At 40.6% G+C, this 17,030-nt stretch overlaps 1 protein-coding gene across 3 annotated transcripts; it reads right to left on the bottom strand.

Annotated features, from left to right (window-relative positions):
* Window positions 1–5,968: 5,968 nt before the first annotated feature.
* tgfb1a (transforming growth factor, beta 1a) lies at window positions 5,969–16,608 on the bottom strand. Of its 3 annotated transcripts, none has more exons than XM_085244142.1 (7): window positions 16,259–16,608; window positions 14,599–15,304; window positions 9,039–9,323; window positions 8,673–8,904; window positions 8,117–8,267; window positions 7,302–7,412; window positions 5,970–7,202 (listed from the first exon to the last, which is right to left on the bottom strand). In XM_085244142.1, the coding sequence occupies exons 2-7, from the start codon at window positions 14,921–14,923 to the stop codon at window positions 7,155–7,157; spliced, it is 1,152 nt and encodes a 383-aa protein (XP_085100268.1). In that variant the 5' UTR covers window positions 14,924–15,304; window positions 16,259–16,608; the 3' UTR covers window positions 5,970–7,154. The 3 variants fall into 3 exon arrangements, with proteins under 3 accessions (XP_085100270.1, XP_085100268.1, XP_085100269.1); XM_085244143.1 differs by having other exon boundaries at window positions 14,599–15,017; XM_085244144.1 differs by lacking the exon at window positions 16,259–16,608 and having other exon boundaries at window positions 5,969–7,202; window positions 14,599–14,960.
* Between the last annotated feature and the right edge of the window lie 422 nt (window positions 16,609–17,030).

The raw sequence follows: 17,030 nt of genomic DNA, 5'->3' as shown, positions 1-17,030 counted from the left end.
ATACACATATTCAAACATACATCAAAGGTTTGGGACAAACTTTTGACTGATACTTTGTAAGGTTAGAACTCTATATAACAATATTACAAAGCTGCTATAAAATAGTGGAATAAAACTTTTATGAAGAAGACTTGTTATAAAAAGTGCAAAGATCTAAAAAAAAAAAAAAAAAAGAGAGAGAGGAAAAAAAGGCATTTTTTTGCATTTTCGGATGCACCTTCTATACATTTTCCAGGTCTACTCATCAATGTGTGCCTGAATAAAACATGGTAAATGCGTATTACCGTTGCGTGTCAGAGTGCATTGATTGGGAGGAAATGTGAGGAGGGTTTGCATAAACCACAAGTAATTTCTGCCCGCTCCTGAAGCGCCCCAATCACAGGAAATGGGTGTTTTTAGAAATGACTCAGCTAGCTTTGACCTCTGCCCCCCTCCCAGCTCCCTAACACCCCCACCCTCTCCTTTAGGGCTGCTTTAATTAGAAAAGCAACTCGTTTGTTTTTCTTTGTCTCAACACCCAGTTTTCCCCCCTCTCTCTCTGCCTTTTAAAATGAGCGCATCCCAAGTTTGGTGATGACTCACAGCTTTTTCCTCCACCCATTGCTCTCATGGACTCTCCATCTCAATGTGTAATTCAATTGGCCTAGATTCTAGATTTTGCCATCACTTGAGGGATGCAAGGAAACAGCTGTCACACAGATGTATGCCCTTATCATACCTGCTCAGGTGTTCCACAGAACACTTAGACCTTTATTAAACTCACAGTCCAACTTTGTTATTGTCATGCTGGAACATTTATGCATTTACCAAGGCTCAGTTGCTCAAGGCTGTGCGCGCACACACACACACACACACACACACACACACACACACACACTTGCACACCCATCTACTTACACGTACACAAACACTCACATGTTGCTTCAAAGGATACCGTGTCATAAACAGTGGTACTGGGAAGGAGGAATGTGTTGTTCATTGGGGAATTCAGAGCTAGTGGGGAGAGAAAGGAGGGGTGGGAGCGTGCTGACCAGTATCCCTCTGAGGGAAGGCAATGGAGGAACAGGCTGCCAAGTTTTTCTCTCTGCTGTCATAACCCTTGCACCTATCAATACAGCTGAGAGCTCCACTGACACAGTAGGCCACAGACTATGGCAGACTAATCTAAAACAGACCCTGTGCAGAGCTAACCTTGAAAACCTCACACCTCCCTAACCTCCCATTTATCCAATAAGAAGAGTTATATTACTGTGTGATTTAACCCAAATTTGTGTGTGCATGTTCTCGGGATGATATTTCTTTCTGTCCACCATGTCAGTTTAACACCAATGTGTGATTTGTGAGTTCAGTCACACCTCACTTAATAGGAGTCAGCAGCCTTGCCCGTGTTTTAGTGTGTGTGCGTGTGTGTGTCTATGTGGACGTGACGGTGCGTGGATGAAGTGAAGTAGTAGGATGAGTAATAGTGTGTGAATGAACTTTTACGCCCAAGGTATGGGTCACAGCCTTGGTTCGGCCAAGCTTACTATGGGGTCTGTAAAGAGATTATGCCTTGTACGCTTTCCCAGCATGCCTCTATTCCACTGGATTCTGAAGCCGCATGGCTGCATCTGCCTAAAATCATTAACTTTTTACTTTACACAGGTGTGTTTTCATAATGACTGTTTTCTCCAACTAAAAGGTGGTCATAAGGCAAAATGGTTAAAAAAAAAAACTCCAAAAGAAGTACTGGAACTGGGACAAGTGTTTTTATTTAAAAACTATATCAGGACAGTTGAGCTATTCAGTGAATGAACTAAACTAGTGGTTCATGGGAAAAGTGTCATTCAGAGTGGAAAATCCCCTGAAAATAGTGGCCAAAACATTGCTTTGCTTTCAATCAACCTTATGTCCAACAACAGCAGGCAGCTGTTTACCAAAATAAAAAGATTGCAGTATTTATGCCGCTAGACTAGTAAGTCAAACGTCTTGCAAAAGCTAGATTTTTATACAGCAGATGGTGGTGAACAATACAGAGCTAGCAGAAGACTGAGTGTTAGACCTAAATTATTGTTAGAAATAAACATTTAGACTATATCAAGGCCATCTGGTCAACAGCTTGTTTGAGAATTATTCTTTTCCCAAGCAACCAAAACAACAACAACAACAACAACAACTGATATACAATTAAAATTACTGCTGTGTTCGGACTTTACAAGCCAGCCCAATACAGCAGGATATCTAGATCTAGATTAGAAGCGTTTAGTTTTTATAGAGCCCAGAATGATGTTTGGAGTTTTTCAATTATAAAGTCATTGAGCAACAGATGCTATTGCAATAAATGCTTGATAGTGATTCACCAGGGGAATTAAGGTTCCCTCAAACACCACCCCTCACCAATTCGTCTTCCCCATTGCCGTCACCATCACCCACTGGGGTATGTTCTTCAGTTGGGATTGTATGATTAAACTGCTATTTAGAGACTGCCTCTCCTCTGGGTGTAGATCCTGCTCGGACATTGTTGTTTTTTCAGAGCCATGAGCCAGGTCCTCTCCTCTGTTTATTACCCAGGGACATGGTAGCTGTTTATAGCGGCATATCTGTCCCTGTGTGTCCAGGGACACACACACACACACACAGAGGGAGAGAGAGAGAGGAGGAAGGAAGGAAACGGAGGGGCGGTGCCACGAGAAGGAGCCAGTCCAGAGATGTAATTGGTACCTTTCCTTTTTTAGAAAACATTTCTTACTTACAGAGGTCCAGCAAATGAGTCAGGGCCCAGCGTGCTTTATAACCACACTCACTGTCATATGGTTTATCATACTTTCCCTTTGTGGGCTTCACTTTGAAGAGGCTTTTTTTTTGTTTTTCCTCAGTCTTTGATCCTTAGAATTTTAAGCTATGACGCTAGCTACTGGTTATTTACATGACAAAGGAGCACAGCGGCCATCTGGTGAAGTGGAAATTAACTACTCTCTTTTAAAAATGTTTGTTCTACCCTAGTTTCTTTTTAGCTTGTAGGGAAAAAAAGCTAGAAAGAAAAACGTGTGTGGTATTTTATTCTGTCTCTGTCCCTCATTTAGTCACTCATCTTTTTTCATCCCCTATCACTTGCTTTGTGTCGTGCAGGTGATAACACAAAACTTTCAGGGAATCTTCAAAGAGCTGGCAGCGGCTAACAAAAAGATCAGAGAGAAAAGGAGAGAAAAGAGGAGGCGAAGCGAGCGATATGGGCGGCTGACTTGGACTGTGATAAACATCTACTGCAGGTGTGAAGGAAAAAGATGGCAATAAAAGCCTGACAGGTGGAGAAGGAAATCGCTGTCAGCTCATGTCTAACATGTTCCAGTAAACTTGTCAATATTCTGTTGATCTGTACACCCAGGTATTCTGGGGACTTATAAATCAAAGTTTAATTTATATGTATCAGAAACATTTTATTTAATAAAAATACAGGTAGAGCAGTAACATATATATCTACACTAAAGTTATTTCAAATCTTGCCTGTACAGCGAAGCAAAAAATAAGTTAGGCATAAAAGTAAGTTAAACATGTACAAAATTAAAGTCAGTACTGTGGTAAATTTGTTCAGCCTGACCCCTTATATCAGTAAGTATGGTAACATAATTACCCTGTTATTTTAAGAGAGAAATCTCGAATTTAATTAGACTTGTGTAAAACTGATGCGAAAATAAAACCAAAATCTTAAACTGCAAAACTGCGTCTTTAAACAGAAAGGCATGTTTGTTGATGTTTGTGTATTTGTGTGTGTTTGCACACAGATTCAGCACCTGGAGCAACAATGGATTTGCACAGCTGTGTGTTTGCAAGGCAGAGCTGAGCTGCAGCAGGACATCAGCGTCTGTTATTAAGGTCGCAGTCAGCTCCGTCTGAGTTCACAGGAATTATACCAGGTCGCTTTCCTGCTCCACTTTTAATGAGCAGTTGTGCTGGAAGACTGGTGGACGTATAATCGCACATTTCATGGATGTTGTAATAAGACGCGAACCCAAAATAACATTTCAAGACCAGCGGCATGACGAATGAGCTCACATTTAGCATGACTGCATTATGAACCTAGATAAGTAGCATACAGGTAGAATGCTTCGAAAGTCATCACATCAACAGATATAAAAGGGTTAAACACTGCACTTGGATGTAATTAAAGGACCAGTTGTGTCAAAATTGATGAATAGCAACAACAGAACAATTTTCTTGTTACTCATGCAGTTGTATAAACTCAACACATGGACTTAGCTGTAAAAGAACACCTGCTTGACTTTCAAAAGCTGCCGCCATCTGTCTTAAATCTTCTCTGTTGGGTTGAATTGTGTTCAGTTCAATCCTTTATTTTTCTTCGGGTGGGCCGTATTCTGCGATGTGCTTCATTTTTAGCAGGAGGTGTCAGCAGTTTAATTCAGTCCCATGAAAAGCCAGAGGGCTTGAGAGGAAGCAGCTGCTGAGAAATGAACATCACTTGGAGGAACAAGGCTACTTAAGTTTTACTTCCCCCATAGGGCTGTTCCATTAGCACCACAGATAGATTTATGAGTCTCTTGACATTCTTACTCTTTGTTTCATCTTTAGGAGGGAAAGTGAAAAAAGCAAAATTCAAGTTCAAGCACCTTTAGTGTCTAATGTTAATGATCTTGTCTCCTGCATCAGATCTTGGGTTTTCCTTGTTTAGGTTGGGCAATGATCCTGTTTTCTTGGTGAAAAAAAAGCCCCATTAACATTCCAATTACATTTCCCCTGTCACGATAACACGGTACACATTGTACTTTGGCAAGATTATGACCTGGCAACAGATCACTCAGAATCATTTTGAGAGGTGAGACTGAAGAGGATTCAATTATTTTGATGACGTTTCATTATACTTTGTTTAGCTGCCTTTCCAAACAGGCGCTTTGTGTGTTCTTTCATTGGGGGAAAATTGCTGTGCTTTCTGGGTAACATGACCAGCCTTGGAACAAGATAGCACTGATCACTGTCACTTTGTTAACAGCACAAGCATCCCCCACACGAGTCACTAGCACAAAGCTTATGTAAGGCATTTGATGTTGGTGTGCTTGAGCTGTGTCTGTGTGTCAGTGGGTTCAGTGTTTTCATATGCATGTGCACAGTATGTGTGTTTAATTTTCCATGTAGTCACTGCCCTTAAGTCTGGGACTTACCAACGGGTCTGGACCTGCTCTCCTCATTCCCAATTCAGCCTCATGGGCTGACAATAATCCCTTGAGTACAGAGTGAGAGGGGTGGGGTTGGGACGGTGGGGGTGTGGTGTACAGAGATAGCATAAAAACTGGAAAGGCATCCATCCCTTCAGGTTAAGACAGTGCAACTAAAGAACCTGTACATCCGAGCATTCTTTGCCACTGGTGAAGCCAAATAGGACTTGTTGCTGCTGTTCTTCAGTCATCCCATAATTGCCCTGCAGTTGGCCTGAAATAGTCCACATGGTGCCATAAGCCAAGCTTTTCCATCGGCCGATCTGTTCCCCGACACTGGAAAGTCATTGTACAAGTACACAAGTACAAGTAGTGTTTTAAAAAAAACTGATTGTGAAAGACATCAAGAAAGAGAAGTAGTCACACACTGAAGTGTAGAAGGAAAAGGAGGTGCAAGGGGTGGGGTCCCAGTCTGTCAAGTACGGCAACGGCCCTGAACTTCAAATCACTCTTAGTTTCAAATTGAAGTCACAGTTTTATCTCAACTAGCGTTACATTTTCATCTTATTTTTTTTACCTAACATGACTGTACTCTAAAAATGTTTTAGTTACAGTTTTTTGAGGAAAACCACGTCTAACAACACGACTCTTTTGAACTGTTTTTGTGATGACAAAGACAAGATGATGAAATTCACGTCTACATCACTTTAGGTGTGTTTCAGTTTATGCTTTCGTCAAGTCGGCTTACAGTTAAAACAGACGCATACATGCACTGACAAGTGCAACGCAAACCCGCACACGCACACACCTAATCAAGGCAACTCTCTGCCAAGTGGAAACATCTCCTGTGGTTTATTTTGCTCATAAAATCTTCCACCATCACAACATAATTTAACATGTTTATTTCTTTTTTTTTGTTTGAATATTTACAAATAGACATTATAAAAGCAGGTGCACCAGAAAAACATAGAAAGCTGAAATCATGTGTTGGTTTTATTCCTAATGCGAGTCATAGAAGCCAGACCAGTTCATGAGTTTGAAAGAAAAAACATCCTTGTGAAACTTCCTGAAATTAAAATAATTTACCATGATTTTAAAACAAAATAAAATAAAACAATAAGTATTAATAGCCTTACTCATATCAGCACTACCACCATGTGTCCATTAATAGAGAACATGTATGGCAGTAAGTCCCCAGAGGGATTAAAAGCATGATGTCATCACTCTCAGCTGATAGTGCCTCTGGCTTTGAAAAACCAGTGGGGTTAAAGGACAATCTGACATTCAGTTATGAACATTATGAACAGAAACATACTGATAAAATGCATATTAGAAGTCACGTGGGTTGAAAAAAGAAAATAAAACTAATGGACGGTTCTTGTAAAATGAAAGTCCAGCCTTTCAGTCAAAAGGGATTTTCCCCAGGTTGGACTCTCCCTGTGTCTTTTTCTGTCCTTTATGATGTAGCCATGCAAAAACACCTACAGCCTTATCTTTGAGGAAAACCCCAACATCCCTGGTTTTCCACCTGTAATTCAGCACCTTTCACCAGGACGATGATGTGGTCATCTGAAATGTCCCACGTTTTCATCCCTGAATATGGATATTCTTCCATGAACGTTCATTATTGTCCTCGTGCTTTTTTGTCCAAATTTTATTGTCTCACACACTTCTTTTATGTACATTATTATTCTTTAGACACCTGTCAGTGCAACAAATAAATTAATTCATTTCAAGACCGACAATTTTACTACTGCAAGGTAAATGTACGTATAAAAACTATAATCGTTAATATGTAGAAGAAGAAAAAAGAGGTCCATGGCTTAATGTGCATCAAATGTGACAACTGAGGGATTGTTGGAGAAAAGCTTTAAAATATTTTGTTCCCCATGTCCACATTATCTCAAATTCTCTGTCACTTGCTCTTATCTGTAGTCTCCAACACAACATCTTCTTTCCCTCTGTGTTTTGAGAAGAGGAGGCAGAGCTGTGTGCCATACTATATTTTTAGCTACACTTGCAAGACTTCACGATCATATTGGACAGCTGCTCCACCTGCAAGTAGAAAATAACAGTGATGTGATCAATTATATATTGTTTTCACATAAAATGTTCTGCAAACATTTGACCTGAAAGTGACTGCAGTATAGATACCTTGTGTTGCCTCCCCACATAGTAGATGATTGGCAGTGGCTCTAGTGTCTGTGGAGCACAGCAGGGCTGGGCAGAAGCTCCGGGGTTATGATGTTTGTACAGTGCCAGAATCTGTAGGCAAGATTTATGAGAATTTACTCACCAAGACAACATGGTCCGAAGCAAATGTAATACATAAGCACAACATTTCTAAGAATTTTCAGTGTGATTTTAGAAAAATCTTAATACAAACTACAATACTTTACTTTTTAAAGACATTTTTGCACAAATTTTTGAAAGACCCAGAGTTTCCTCAATGAGTGGAAAGTGTTAAAAGTATTAAGGGCCATAAAAAGGATATTTAGCTTTTTAAAAGAGTAAAAACAACCAGAGACAAAGTTTTTGTCATCATTTCAGCCCTAACCTAATCAGGTTTGGCACAAACAAAGCTCCTGCTCCTTTACTGACGAGGGGGCAACGCATGAGGTAGCTCTGTGTATACTGATTTTTGGCGGATTTTTCACACTACATCCCCTTCCTGCAACCTGCAAGGGATTTGTGTTTTTGTTTTTCTCATAAAACCATTGGTTTTCCTTCTGAGTGGGATTTGTCTCTACCAGAATTTTATATAACCGGTTAAATTCAGATAGTCCTAGTGCCGTAGTGCTTAGAGCTAAAATAATACAAGTAGTCTTTGCATTTTGGTTTATTTAAATCATCAAGAATTATTATGGCAACATATAAATACAACATTGCCATTAACATTTTTTCCAGACTTTAAGAAATTGCCTCCTGGGATTTGGGAGAAATAACACTCATGAAAATGCACACAGTACCTGAGAATATTTGTTTTCTGCATCCCAGATATAGGTGCAGGACCCCATGCAGTAGTTGGCATAGTAACCCGTTGGCTTATGGATCCACTTCCATCCTAGATCTTTCCTGAAGTCAATGTACAGTTTCTTCAAACAGCAGTTGTGTGATTGGCTGCAAAAGAGAAAACAGTGTGAAGATGAGATGGTGCAAAGAGTATTGAAATCAAGTCAGTTTTAAAGCTGTAGGACGATGACTGTTATGTTGGGAGACAACATTACACTCAATTTAACCCTATGGCTGGGCCTTGGAGGGATACTCCATCTTGTGTATATGTGTGGGGGTAAATGAGAGGCACACTGTAATCTGTCTAAGATTATAAAACATTTTAAAGCTACAGTCCATTTATTATACAGCCACTAAAACGACCACAGAATTACAGCATGGATAAACAGGGATAGTTGATGTTTGTTGTTTCAGTGGTCTGTATTTTGAAGCTGCTCGTGGTTTAGTAGGTTACTATTGCAGCTTTAAAGCAGAAATGGAGTGGAATAAATCATTAAGTTCAGAATTGCTTACGTGCTGCAGCTGTCCGTCGTGTCAGTGGAACGTTTTGTGCGTAAACTCTTAGAGTGGTTGGTTTTAGGGATGGACATGGTAAAGATGTAGGGTAGCTGCTGGTTCAGCTTCTCTAATTCTTTAGTGTCTCCCCTCTTGCTCGTAGTCCCAGAGATGATAAAACTTAAAGTACCATCGTCATGCGGCATGCCGCATTCACAGTACCGCCGAAGTTCAAACTTCTGTTCATTCTCTAGTAACAGAAAAAAATCATGGAGGAGGGAAATATTACCTAGAAATTATATGATATCACACATGGGCTGAACTAAATAAATGGAAAGATTGACAAATACATGATGATGAAGTAAAAATAAATGCTTATCTCACCATTCCCTTGGAGCCAGGTCCGCAGAGGTTCAGTGACATCAAAGGACAGCCATTTGTCCTTCAGCATGTTTGTGACAAAGCGAGACGCATGGTAACGAGTCGAGGTCCCCTGGCTATAGTATAGCTCCACTCTCTCCTCAGACAAAATCATGGGCTCCTTGATGAGCATCCGTAGCTCTGCTCTGGTGAGTAGCAGATTGCCCCCGACGTTACTCCGTATCTGAGCGATGTTGAAGCTCATTGAGATGACCGTGGGCTTGTAGTTGGTGTTTGAGTTGTTTTTTTCTGTATGATGTAAGAAGAGGAAATTATGTTTTGATATTTTGACAAACAACCCATCTAAGTGCATTTAATGTTTAATGGGCAGATGTACATCTCATGTATATCTTGTGGTACAATATTTCAAAAGAACTTCATCCATCACGAAGGGAGCCAACTTTCATGGTAGATGTACTTTAAACTGTCTTTTATTAAAAGCTAGTTGTAATGTGTTTTTAGTCTTTTAGGAGTTATTATTATATTTAAAAACGTAAAGAAAGCTAATGTGGAACAGTTTAAATGTTGGACCAGGACCAAATGTCAGTCAGCACAACATAGAACTTCCAAGAAATCTTTTCTTTGACTGTCTCAATAACTCCGTATCAAACTTGCTTTAAACATGGCATTTGTATTGCTGCAGACCCAAGTGGGTGCAGTGTTAAACTTGATGTTGTTCAGATGAGGGGTTCTCTGTGCTTTGTTCTCTGCTAACAGTCTTTCTCCTACAGTTACTGCTGCTCCACTCTGTATTTAGGGGGAGGGGCACATATGTACAAAAGAGGCATGTTTCTTTGGCTAACTTTGCCAACCCTTTGACCTCTCCGTTGAACCATTCCAACTAGGCCAAGTTTACCCTAACATGAATTTAATTATAACTTTAAGCATAAAGCCAGGAATGAACCCTCAAAGTGCCTTTTTGTAGAATGTGATAAAATAAGAATAAGCCACAATGTTACTAAATGTCATCACGCCTAGTTTAAAACTAAAAAGGCTCTCACAAAATACCTTTTTTCAATTTTCAATTTAACTTTATATGATGATTATTGTCTGTGGTTTCCTGTGACAGACAACTTCTTGGTACTTAAATGTGCAGTTCTCAAGAAAGCTGCAACCCACAATCTGCCTGTCTACCACATTTAAACGTATGCAATCATTCAAACACGTTCGAACCTTATAGCTGATCTCTTTTTAATACAGTAATGTTATGATGGTTTATGACCTACTTTAAAAGGCACTGCACTAGTATATTTAAATGCTTAGATGTGAGCTAGTCCCAAAAAACCTTCACTCTACACCTCTGCTGTTTCTCTGCTCTCCCTCATTTTGCCATTTTCCTCTGAATTCATTAACATTAGGCAAAGGCAACAAGTTTTGGCATTAAAACATTCTATTTGTGTTTAGGATTTACTAATTTTTCATTACACGTTTTGGTTATTTTTAATCATGAATCTTTACTTGTTTTTTTTTTGTGAGACCACTCCTAGAGCTTATTTGGTAAGTCATCCTATCGTTACTGTATTTGGTAAATGGTATTTAATGTAAATGGTCTTTAGTGTAATATCTGTAAACACAAAGAAAAGAACTATGATTTTTAAAGGGATGACTGGGCATTGTAAGGTTAGAATTAATGGACATATGGCTCAAAAACATCAGGACTCTCGAATTAGCGGGTTCAGATTTTTCAAATCAAGCCAAGTTAATTACAACTTTTAACTTCTAAACTGTTAACAACACTGATATTTAGTAAACATTACAACACTTAGATGTATATCAATGTTTTTTATGAATAAAGTAAATGAAAGGCTTCTTTCATAAGTGCTTGTCAGGATTACACATTAATCAGATAAAATGGCTGAGCTCAGTGTTACTCAATAATCATAACTGCAGCCAAGTGTTCATCTCTTCCAGCTGTTGCTAAAGTTGACCAACATGAATATTTTGTTCTTTTACAGTTTTGCTGCCCATATGCGCAACTTTAATCATAGCATGAAGATGCCTAGAGGGCTTGATAAAAAACAGAGACAAGCTACTGGAGGCTTTAACACCATAAATGTATGAGTGTTACGATCGAAAAGATTACGTCGAACAGTGACATGCAAAGATAAGCACAGGAAGGCAGAAGATCAAGAGTGAAACACTATAGAAAGCGAGTGAGAGGCTCAGAGAGGGGCAATGTAACTGTTAAACACAATGGTAAGGAAACAGCACAGGGAAGAATGCACTCTTGAATATAACTCACAGTTGTGAGGGGTGAGAGGGTGTGAGTGGGGGTGTGGAGAAATTGGAGATGTGTATCAATGGAGCGCAAGTACTGGCCGGGACCCAAACCCTCTACTCTGTCTCAGCCTGCCAAAGCAAGGGTTCTCTGCTCTCAAGTCCGGGAATTACTCTCTGATAGGAATTGCAACCCAGCCTTGCATACTTGTGCTACATATTCAGCCCAGGCTGTACCAGGATACTCCATGTCACGGCTGCTTGTATATCATCTACCATCTGCATTGTGGCTGAGGTAGTGTTTCACCCCTTGCAGTGAGGCCGAACTGAAACCAAAAAGAACTGATGTGGAGTGTAACGGGAAATGAGATGACAGTTTACTGGTACCACCCAGAGCAGTCAAATATTTGGTTTGAAGCATATGAATGGAAACACAGACGGTCACAACAACGTACAGTATGTCAAGTGGAATTGGTGTGCCAGGCAAACGCATGCACGGAAAGTCAGAGTCTCCATTTAGTTTGAGAAAAGTGAGATAAATGTGTTAAGGGTTAGAGAAGTGTTTGCAAAACAGGAAATTACGTCACTTCCCCTAAGAAGCATATTGGCTGCTGCACCATAATTACGTTGACGCTTTATCTTCACTTCTACTTTCCAATTAACAGAGTTTGCATTGGCTCTGTGATCAAAATTAATCATTTAGAGTAGAAAGTGTAAGAAATGAGCTCCATGCTCAGCTAAAAAAATCTCTCTCTCTGCTAGACGGGGTAGAGATAGCATCCTAGCCTGCATATAAATGTGGGTGTGGGGGGATTTGTGTGTTGAATCAAGGCCTATCCACAGGTAAGCCGGGGACAGCTGTTGTGACAGGTTGAGTAACAGCTCTATAATTACCAGTAGGAGGAACCAGATTCCAGCAACTGACTAAATATTGGCCTTCTTCCCTCTCAGCTCCACCTTCTCACAGCCCCCTCATCAATGTCTTGTTTCCCCACTTCACCCTATTTCACACTTGACTTTGGTCCCTTGTTGCTACTCCTTTCTACAATACAGCTTTAAGTTCATTTACTTGTAACTACAATAATTACTTCAGAGAAGTGAACTACTTTCATCCCAGAATAGCACAAAGTGGCTAGCTTCCAAATGAGAAAAGCGTTCCCTCGTGTAAATTGGACCAAAACTCCTTTTAATAGGAGGATAACTTGTGTGGGCTTCAAGGGAGATATATGAGTGCTAAACAGCAAAAGGAATTTAGCTTAATCTACCACACAATTACCACAATGAAGACTAAACCTATTATGTTCTAAATGCTCTGCACACAAATATGTTTCCCCCGTAGAATGATTTTGAGAGTCAGGAAAGTGTCTGCTGCCCAATAAGATTTAAATGTAGAAAAGAATTGTTAATGGAAATAAAAATATTTTTCCCCCTGTATTCTATTTCTGTTGTTTCGTTCAAACAACGTATTACAGAAAAGCAGAAGCTGGATAAAATCCTTGCGTGTGTGTATGTGTGGCTTTTTTTAAATTCACAATTGCAAAGCAGTACTTGATGGCCTTAACATTTATCCTCATACATTTGTCATTCTCCTTTTTCAGTGTGCAGAGGTTGACTCAACAGTGGCTCCATAGTGTAATGGTTTACACATTCCCCTAGCAAGCGAACCTCCCAGGATTGAAACAGCAAAATCCCTAGCTTGATCCCAGGAGGAGACAAATCCCTTGTGTCTCCTCCCAGAAAGTCATCCGACATAAAAACCTGCCAAATCAAATACGTGGTGCTACATGCTGTTGTGACCCCTCGTGAGTAAGGGGGCAGCTACTTTCAGCTGTTCCCTTATTAGCTGATTCAAAACAAGGCAGCGGATAGATAAGGCAGTGGATGGGTGTTCTGTGGCATTCCAGAGCTATAGGAAACACATGCTCCCCATGGGCACCGCTTGCACCGGACCGGACCTGAGTCATTCAAGATCTCAGTGGCCATCAGCCTGTCTTCCTTCCTGTCAAGCTGCCCTGTCACAAACACACTGCAAACACATTGATATAATAAGCTCAGGAAACCCGCAGATAGAGGAGTGCAAAGGAAAGAAGTGAGAGAGAGAGAGAGCGTGCAATATGGATAATCATGGTTCAAGGGACACACTGAAACTAGTCAGTGACAAAGAGAAGCAAAAGTGATGGAGAACAAGTGACAGGTTAAGCAAGGGAGAACTCAATGCTCAAGTTACAGGAAAACCCCAATCCCTGAGGGTCAAAGTCAGAGAGAAAGAAAAAAGAGAAAATGAAAGAGAAAAAGAGCAAGCATGGGTGAAGGAGTTCATTTCATGTCTCTTCCTATGGCTTTTCTACTTTTCATCCTGTTCTTTGGTTGTTACCTAAGCAGAACAAAATTGTGCTCTTCATTTTGAAGGTTGCTTTGTTCTCTCTTTGGTCTACACACTCCTGAGCATGGTCCATCCACTAAAGTGTGCTGTTTGAAGTGGTGGATAAAAGGGGGATAGTGTGGATGGCTGCCTGATAGGGTGATGAGTATAGACATGCAGAGAACAATGGAGCATAGAAGCAAAACTAGAAAATATGTTTATCGTAATAGTTTGGGAATCATTAGGCAATTACAGCCAGAAACCATTTGGCTGAACAAACATCATATGCAGCCTTGCCAGACAAAGAGCAGTAATAAAGCAGTAAAAATGCCATAGATATCATGTAAGCAACACAGCATCAGACCAGATGCTGCACAGAGTTCTGCTAACTTGTAATGCCTGTGATCTCTGAACCCCTGAAACTGCCTCAGGATCTTTGGTGGAGATCATAAGGGTTACACGTGTTGAGGGAATTTATGGTCAAGATTGGAACTGACACCAGCCATAAGGCATACGGTGAATGCTTGGGAGTGCAGCTTGAAACTTCTGGACAGCACTGTGTGCACTATATTTAATATTAGTGTTGATCAACCAGACAAAGAGCAGTAAGGACTGTACAGGGGGACTGTAAACAATGCTATTGTTGTGTTTCTGCTAGTAATAACAACATTATTACCGCAGTATTGCCGTAGTGGAGGGATTAACAGCAGCACTTCATGTGACATCTGGACAATAACTATTTTTTCAGAGTGGAAAGTGTCAGTGCAATGCTAGTGTTCACCTTGAATTATGTCTCAGCTTGTAAATGTAGTAGCATAAATAACAGTCATTACTTGACATTCAACTATAGTTAAGCCATCAGGAATTGCCCCCTTTCTTAATATTCAATCAGGATTCACAGATTCAAGCTTTATATATTGCTGCTAAGGGTAATTTTATACTCACCTTTCATGATGAACCTGTTAACCACCTTGGCAAAGTATTCCTCCTCCTTTTGTTCTGTGGGGATGTTTTCCTCTTCCAGAACCTGCTGCTCCTTCAGAATCTCACTGGTGCTGTTGTAGAGTGATAGCAAGTTGGCAGGGATCTCTTCCTTCTCCCCAGCCTCTTCTGGCGCCTTTTGCAAACGCAGTTTGGTGAGGATCTGGCTCCTAATGGCCTCGATGCGTTTTTTCTTCACCATCTCCAAGTCCACAGTGTTACATGTAGACAGATTGTGTACACTGCCCACCATGTACACTACCATCAATATCAAGAACCACAATTTCATGTTGACAGCCTGTCTGTGCAGTCACTTGTGTTCTTTGGTTCTTAGTAAAAGCTCCTCCAACTTCCCTTTCAATGCCTTCGTCCAACCGGGGATCCTTTGGGAACAGTGAATCACTCAGTGGAGAGGTGTCACTGACGCAAAGTGTTTACACACGACAAAACAATTACAGCAGTGTGGAGAGTCCTGAAAATTCACCACCACGGCTGTCACTGCTGCTGTAAAAAGTACCTAACACATCTGTCTTATTTGCATAGAAACAGGTGGAAAGAATCCCAGTGAGCAGACAGACATCCAGTGACGACCCAGCCTCTGACTCAGCCAAACAGGTAACCCAGTTACGTCCCACAGGATGAAGCAAGTCCAGAACAGAGCTGTCAAATGCTAAAAGAGCCCATGCACACAGTCAGTGCCCTTTTGTAAGTTTCTACAACACCTCTAGGTCCAAAACAAACTACTACCCATCAAGGATTCAGCAGATTTGTTTCTGTGCTCACAGACCAATGTTTGACTGATATGTTTTCAAACCTCCAAATCCAAGATTATATTATGTTATTATATAAACTGAATCCTGTCTATTTTAGAGCTAGCATATCATCCTCCACATGTCACCACAGTCTTTCTTACAGAGGCAACCTAAGTGAATGTGAAAAGAGTAGTATGGCACTCAGCAAAATGAAGACAGGTGTTTACAGAGCCCAAGTTACTTGTTATCTAAGACTAAGACGTTTAAATTGGCACAATTTCTTATTAGTGCTAATGACAAATATTTCCCCTGTAATGTTCTGTAATAAAGAGAAAATATTAATAATAGTCTCTGCTTAAAAAGTTTGAAAATGATCTTCCTATTTTTTTTAGGTTTGGTGAGATGACCTCAACCTTTACAGTCCAGATAAAACTCTCAGGCGCTTTTAGTCAGTCCGGAGCTAATCAAATATCAATGGTTAAAAGAAAGAAATTGTTCTCAAAGAAGTTACTTTCATCAACTTATTCAATACCAGTCACAAACCTGCACATGCCCCTATAGAAAAACATTTCACAAACATGTACTGCTCTTGGCTCTAACTACCTCTTTTTACTAGTAACAACATGTGATCTGTGTACAGCTGCACTACACCAGAAATTGCTTTCAACGCCTCTGTCTCATGCCTACTTCACAGACAGAGCAGCTGTCTCTCTATCCCTCTCCTCTCTCTCAAACATGATAATACGATAGTGTATGCTCTCTGGGTTCCACTTGTGAGATTAAATGTCTCAAGCGCGTTTGCTATCAGAAGATTAAAATGTCAGTCTCAATGAAACAGTGTCCTCCGGTAACAGATTTTAAGTTTGACACACCTTCTTTAAATGGTGATGTACCATCCAGACACAGCGGCAGTAACAACAGCAGTAGCCGTCCCTCTTAACTTATGCTGTTTTGGGAACTGGATTTTAGTCTCGTCTCTCTTCTATCTTCCCTCTGTCCATCCAGCAGTATCGCCTCGTTATTTTCCTCTACAGTTTCTTCACACCTTCTTCCTTCGAGGCTCCACCGACAAGACTCCCTATTCGCACCTCTGTTTAACTCGGAGTCTCTGCTCGTACTCTTTCTCTCTCCTCCTGCTTGTCAGAGCTTGCTGGTGACAAAGTGATTTGTGGGAGCTCTGCGCTTAGATAACTTCTTTTGCCTTGCTCTGCCTCTTTCTCTCCCCCCCTCTAGCTCTTCTCTTTCTCTTGTTCCTGTTACTCTATTAGAGCGAGCAGCTCTCCGCCCAGGAAATGAGGGTAACGGCCGCAGTGTAAAACATCTGCTGTTTAACAGAGCTGACTTCTGTCCACATCAGGAAGCCAGGAACTGAACATGCTTAATAACTGACTTTAGAAGCATTACCTCTGTCACACTGCGATGTCTGCAACCAAGGCAGTGATGATATGTCAATAAAGTCTTATACAAATTTTTCACCGAATGCCCACCACATTTACCTGGTGGATAAAAAGGTGTAAGCCAAACCATGTCAAAGAACTGAGCCACTTGAGACAAGCTGGTTTAAAAATAGAAAAGTGAATTTCAAAGCATTGGGAGCCAACAGGGCAGGGCTGTGTGGTGCACTGTTCTGCGTCTGGGTGCTTT

Source organism: Mchenga conophoros, linkage group LG14 (assembly GCF_057382185.1).
Source record: "Mchenga conophoros isolate Kocher_MC1m ecotype Shallow Benthic linkage group LG14, M_conophoros_male_GT1.1, whole genome shotgun sequence".
NCBI classification, from domain to species: domain Eukaryota; kingdom Metazoa; phylum Chordata; class Actinopteri; order Cichliformes; family Cichlidae; genus Mchenga; species Mchenga conophoros.
This window is presented reverse-complemented; position numbering and strand designations above follow the sequence as displayed.

Excerpts from the sequence above, each read along its gene's own strand:
- tgfb1a (XM_085244142.1), bottom strand. The coding sequence starts at position 14,923 with ATGAAATTGTGGTTCTTGATATTGATGGTAGTGTACATGGTGGGCAGT. Across the intron at positions 8,268-8,672 it reads ACGACGGACAGCTGCAGCAC|CCAATCACACAACTGCTGTT; the intron begins GTAAGCAATTCT and ends TCTCTTTTGCAG. Across the intron at positions 7,413-8,116 it reads CAGAAAACAAATATTCTCAG|ATTCTGGCACTGTACAAACA; the intron begins GTACTGTGTGCA and ends TCTTGCCTACAG.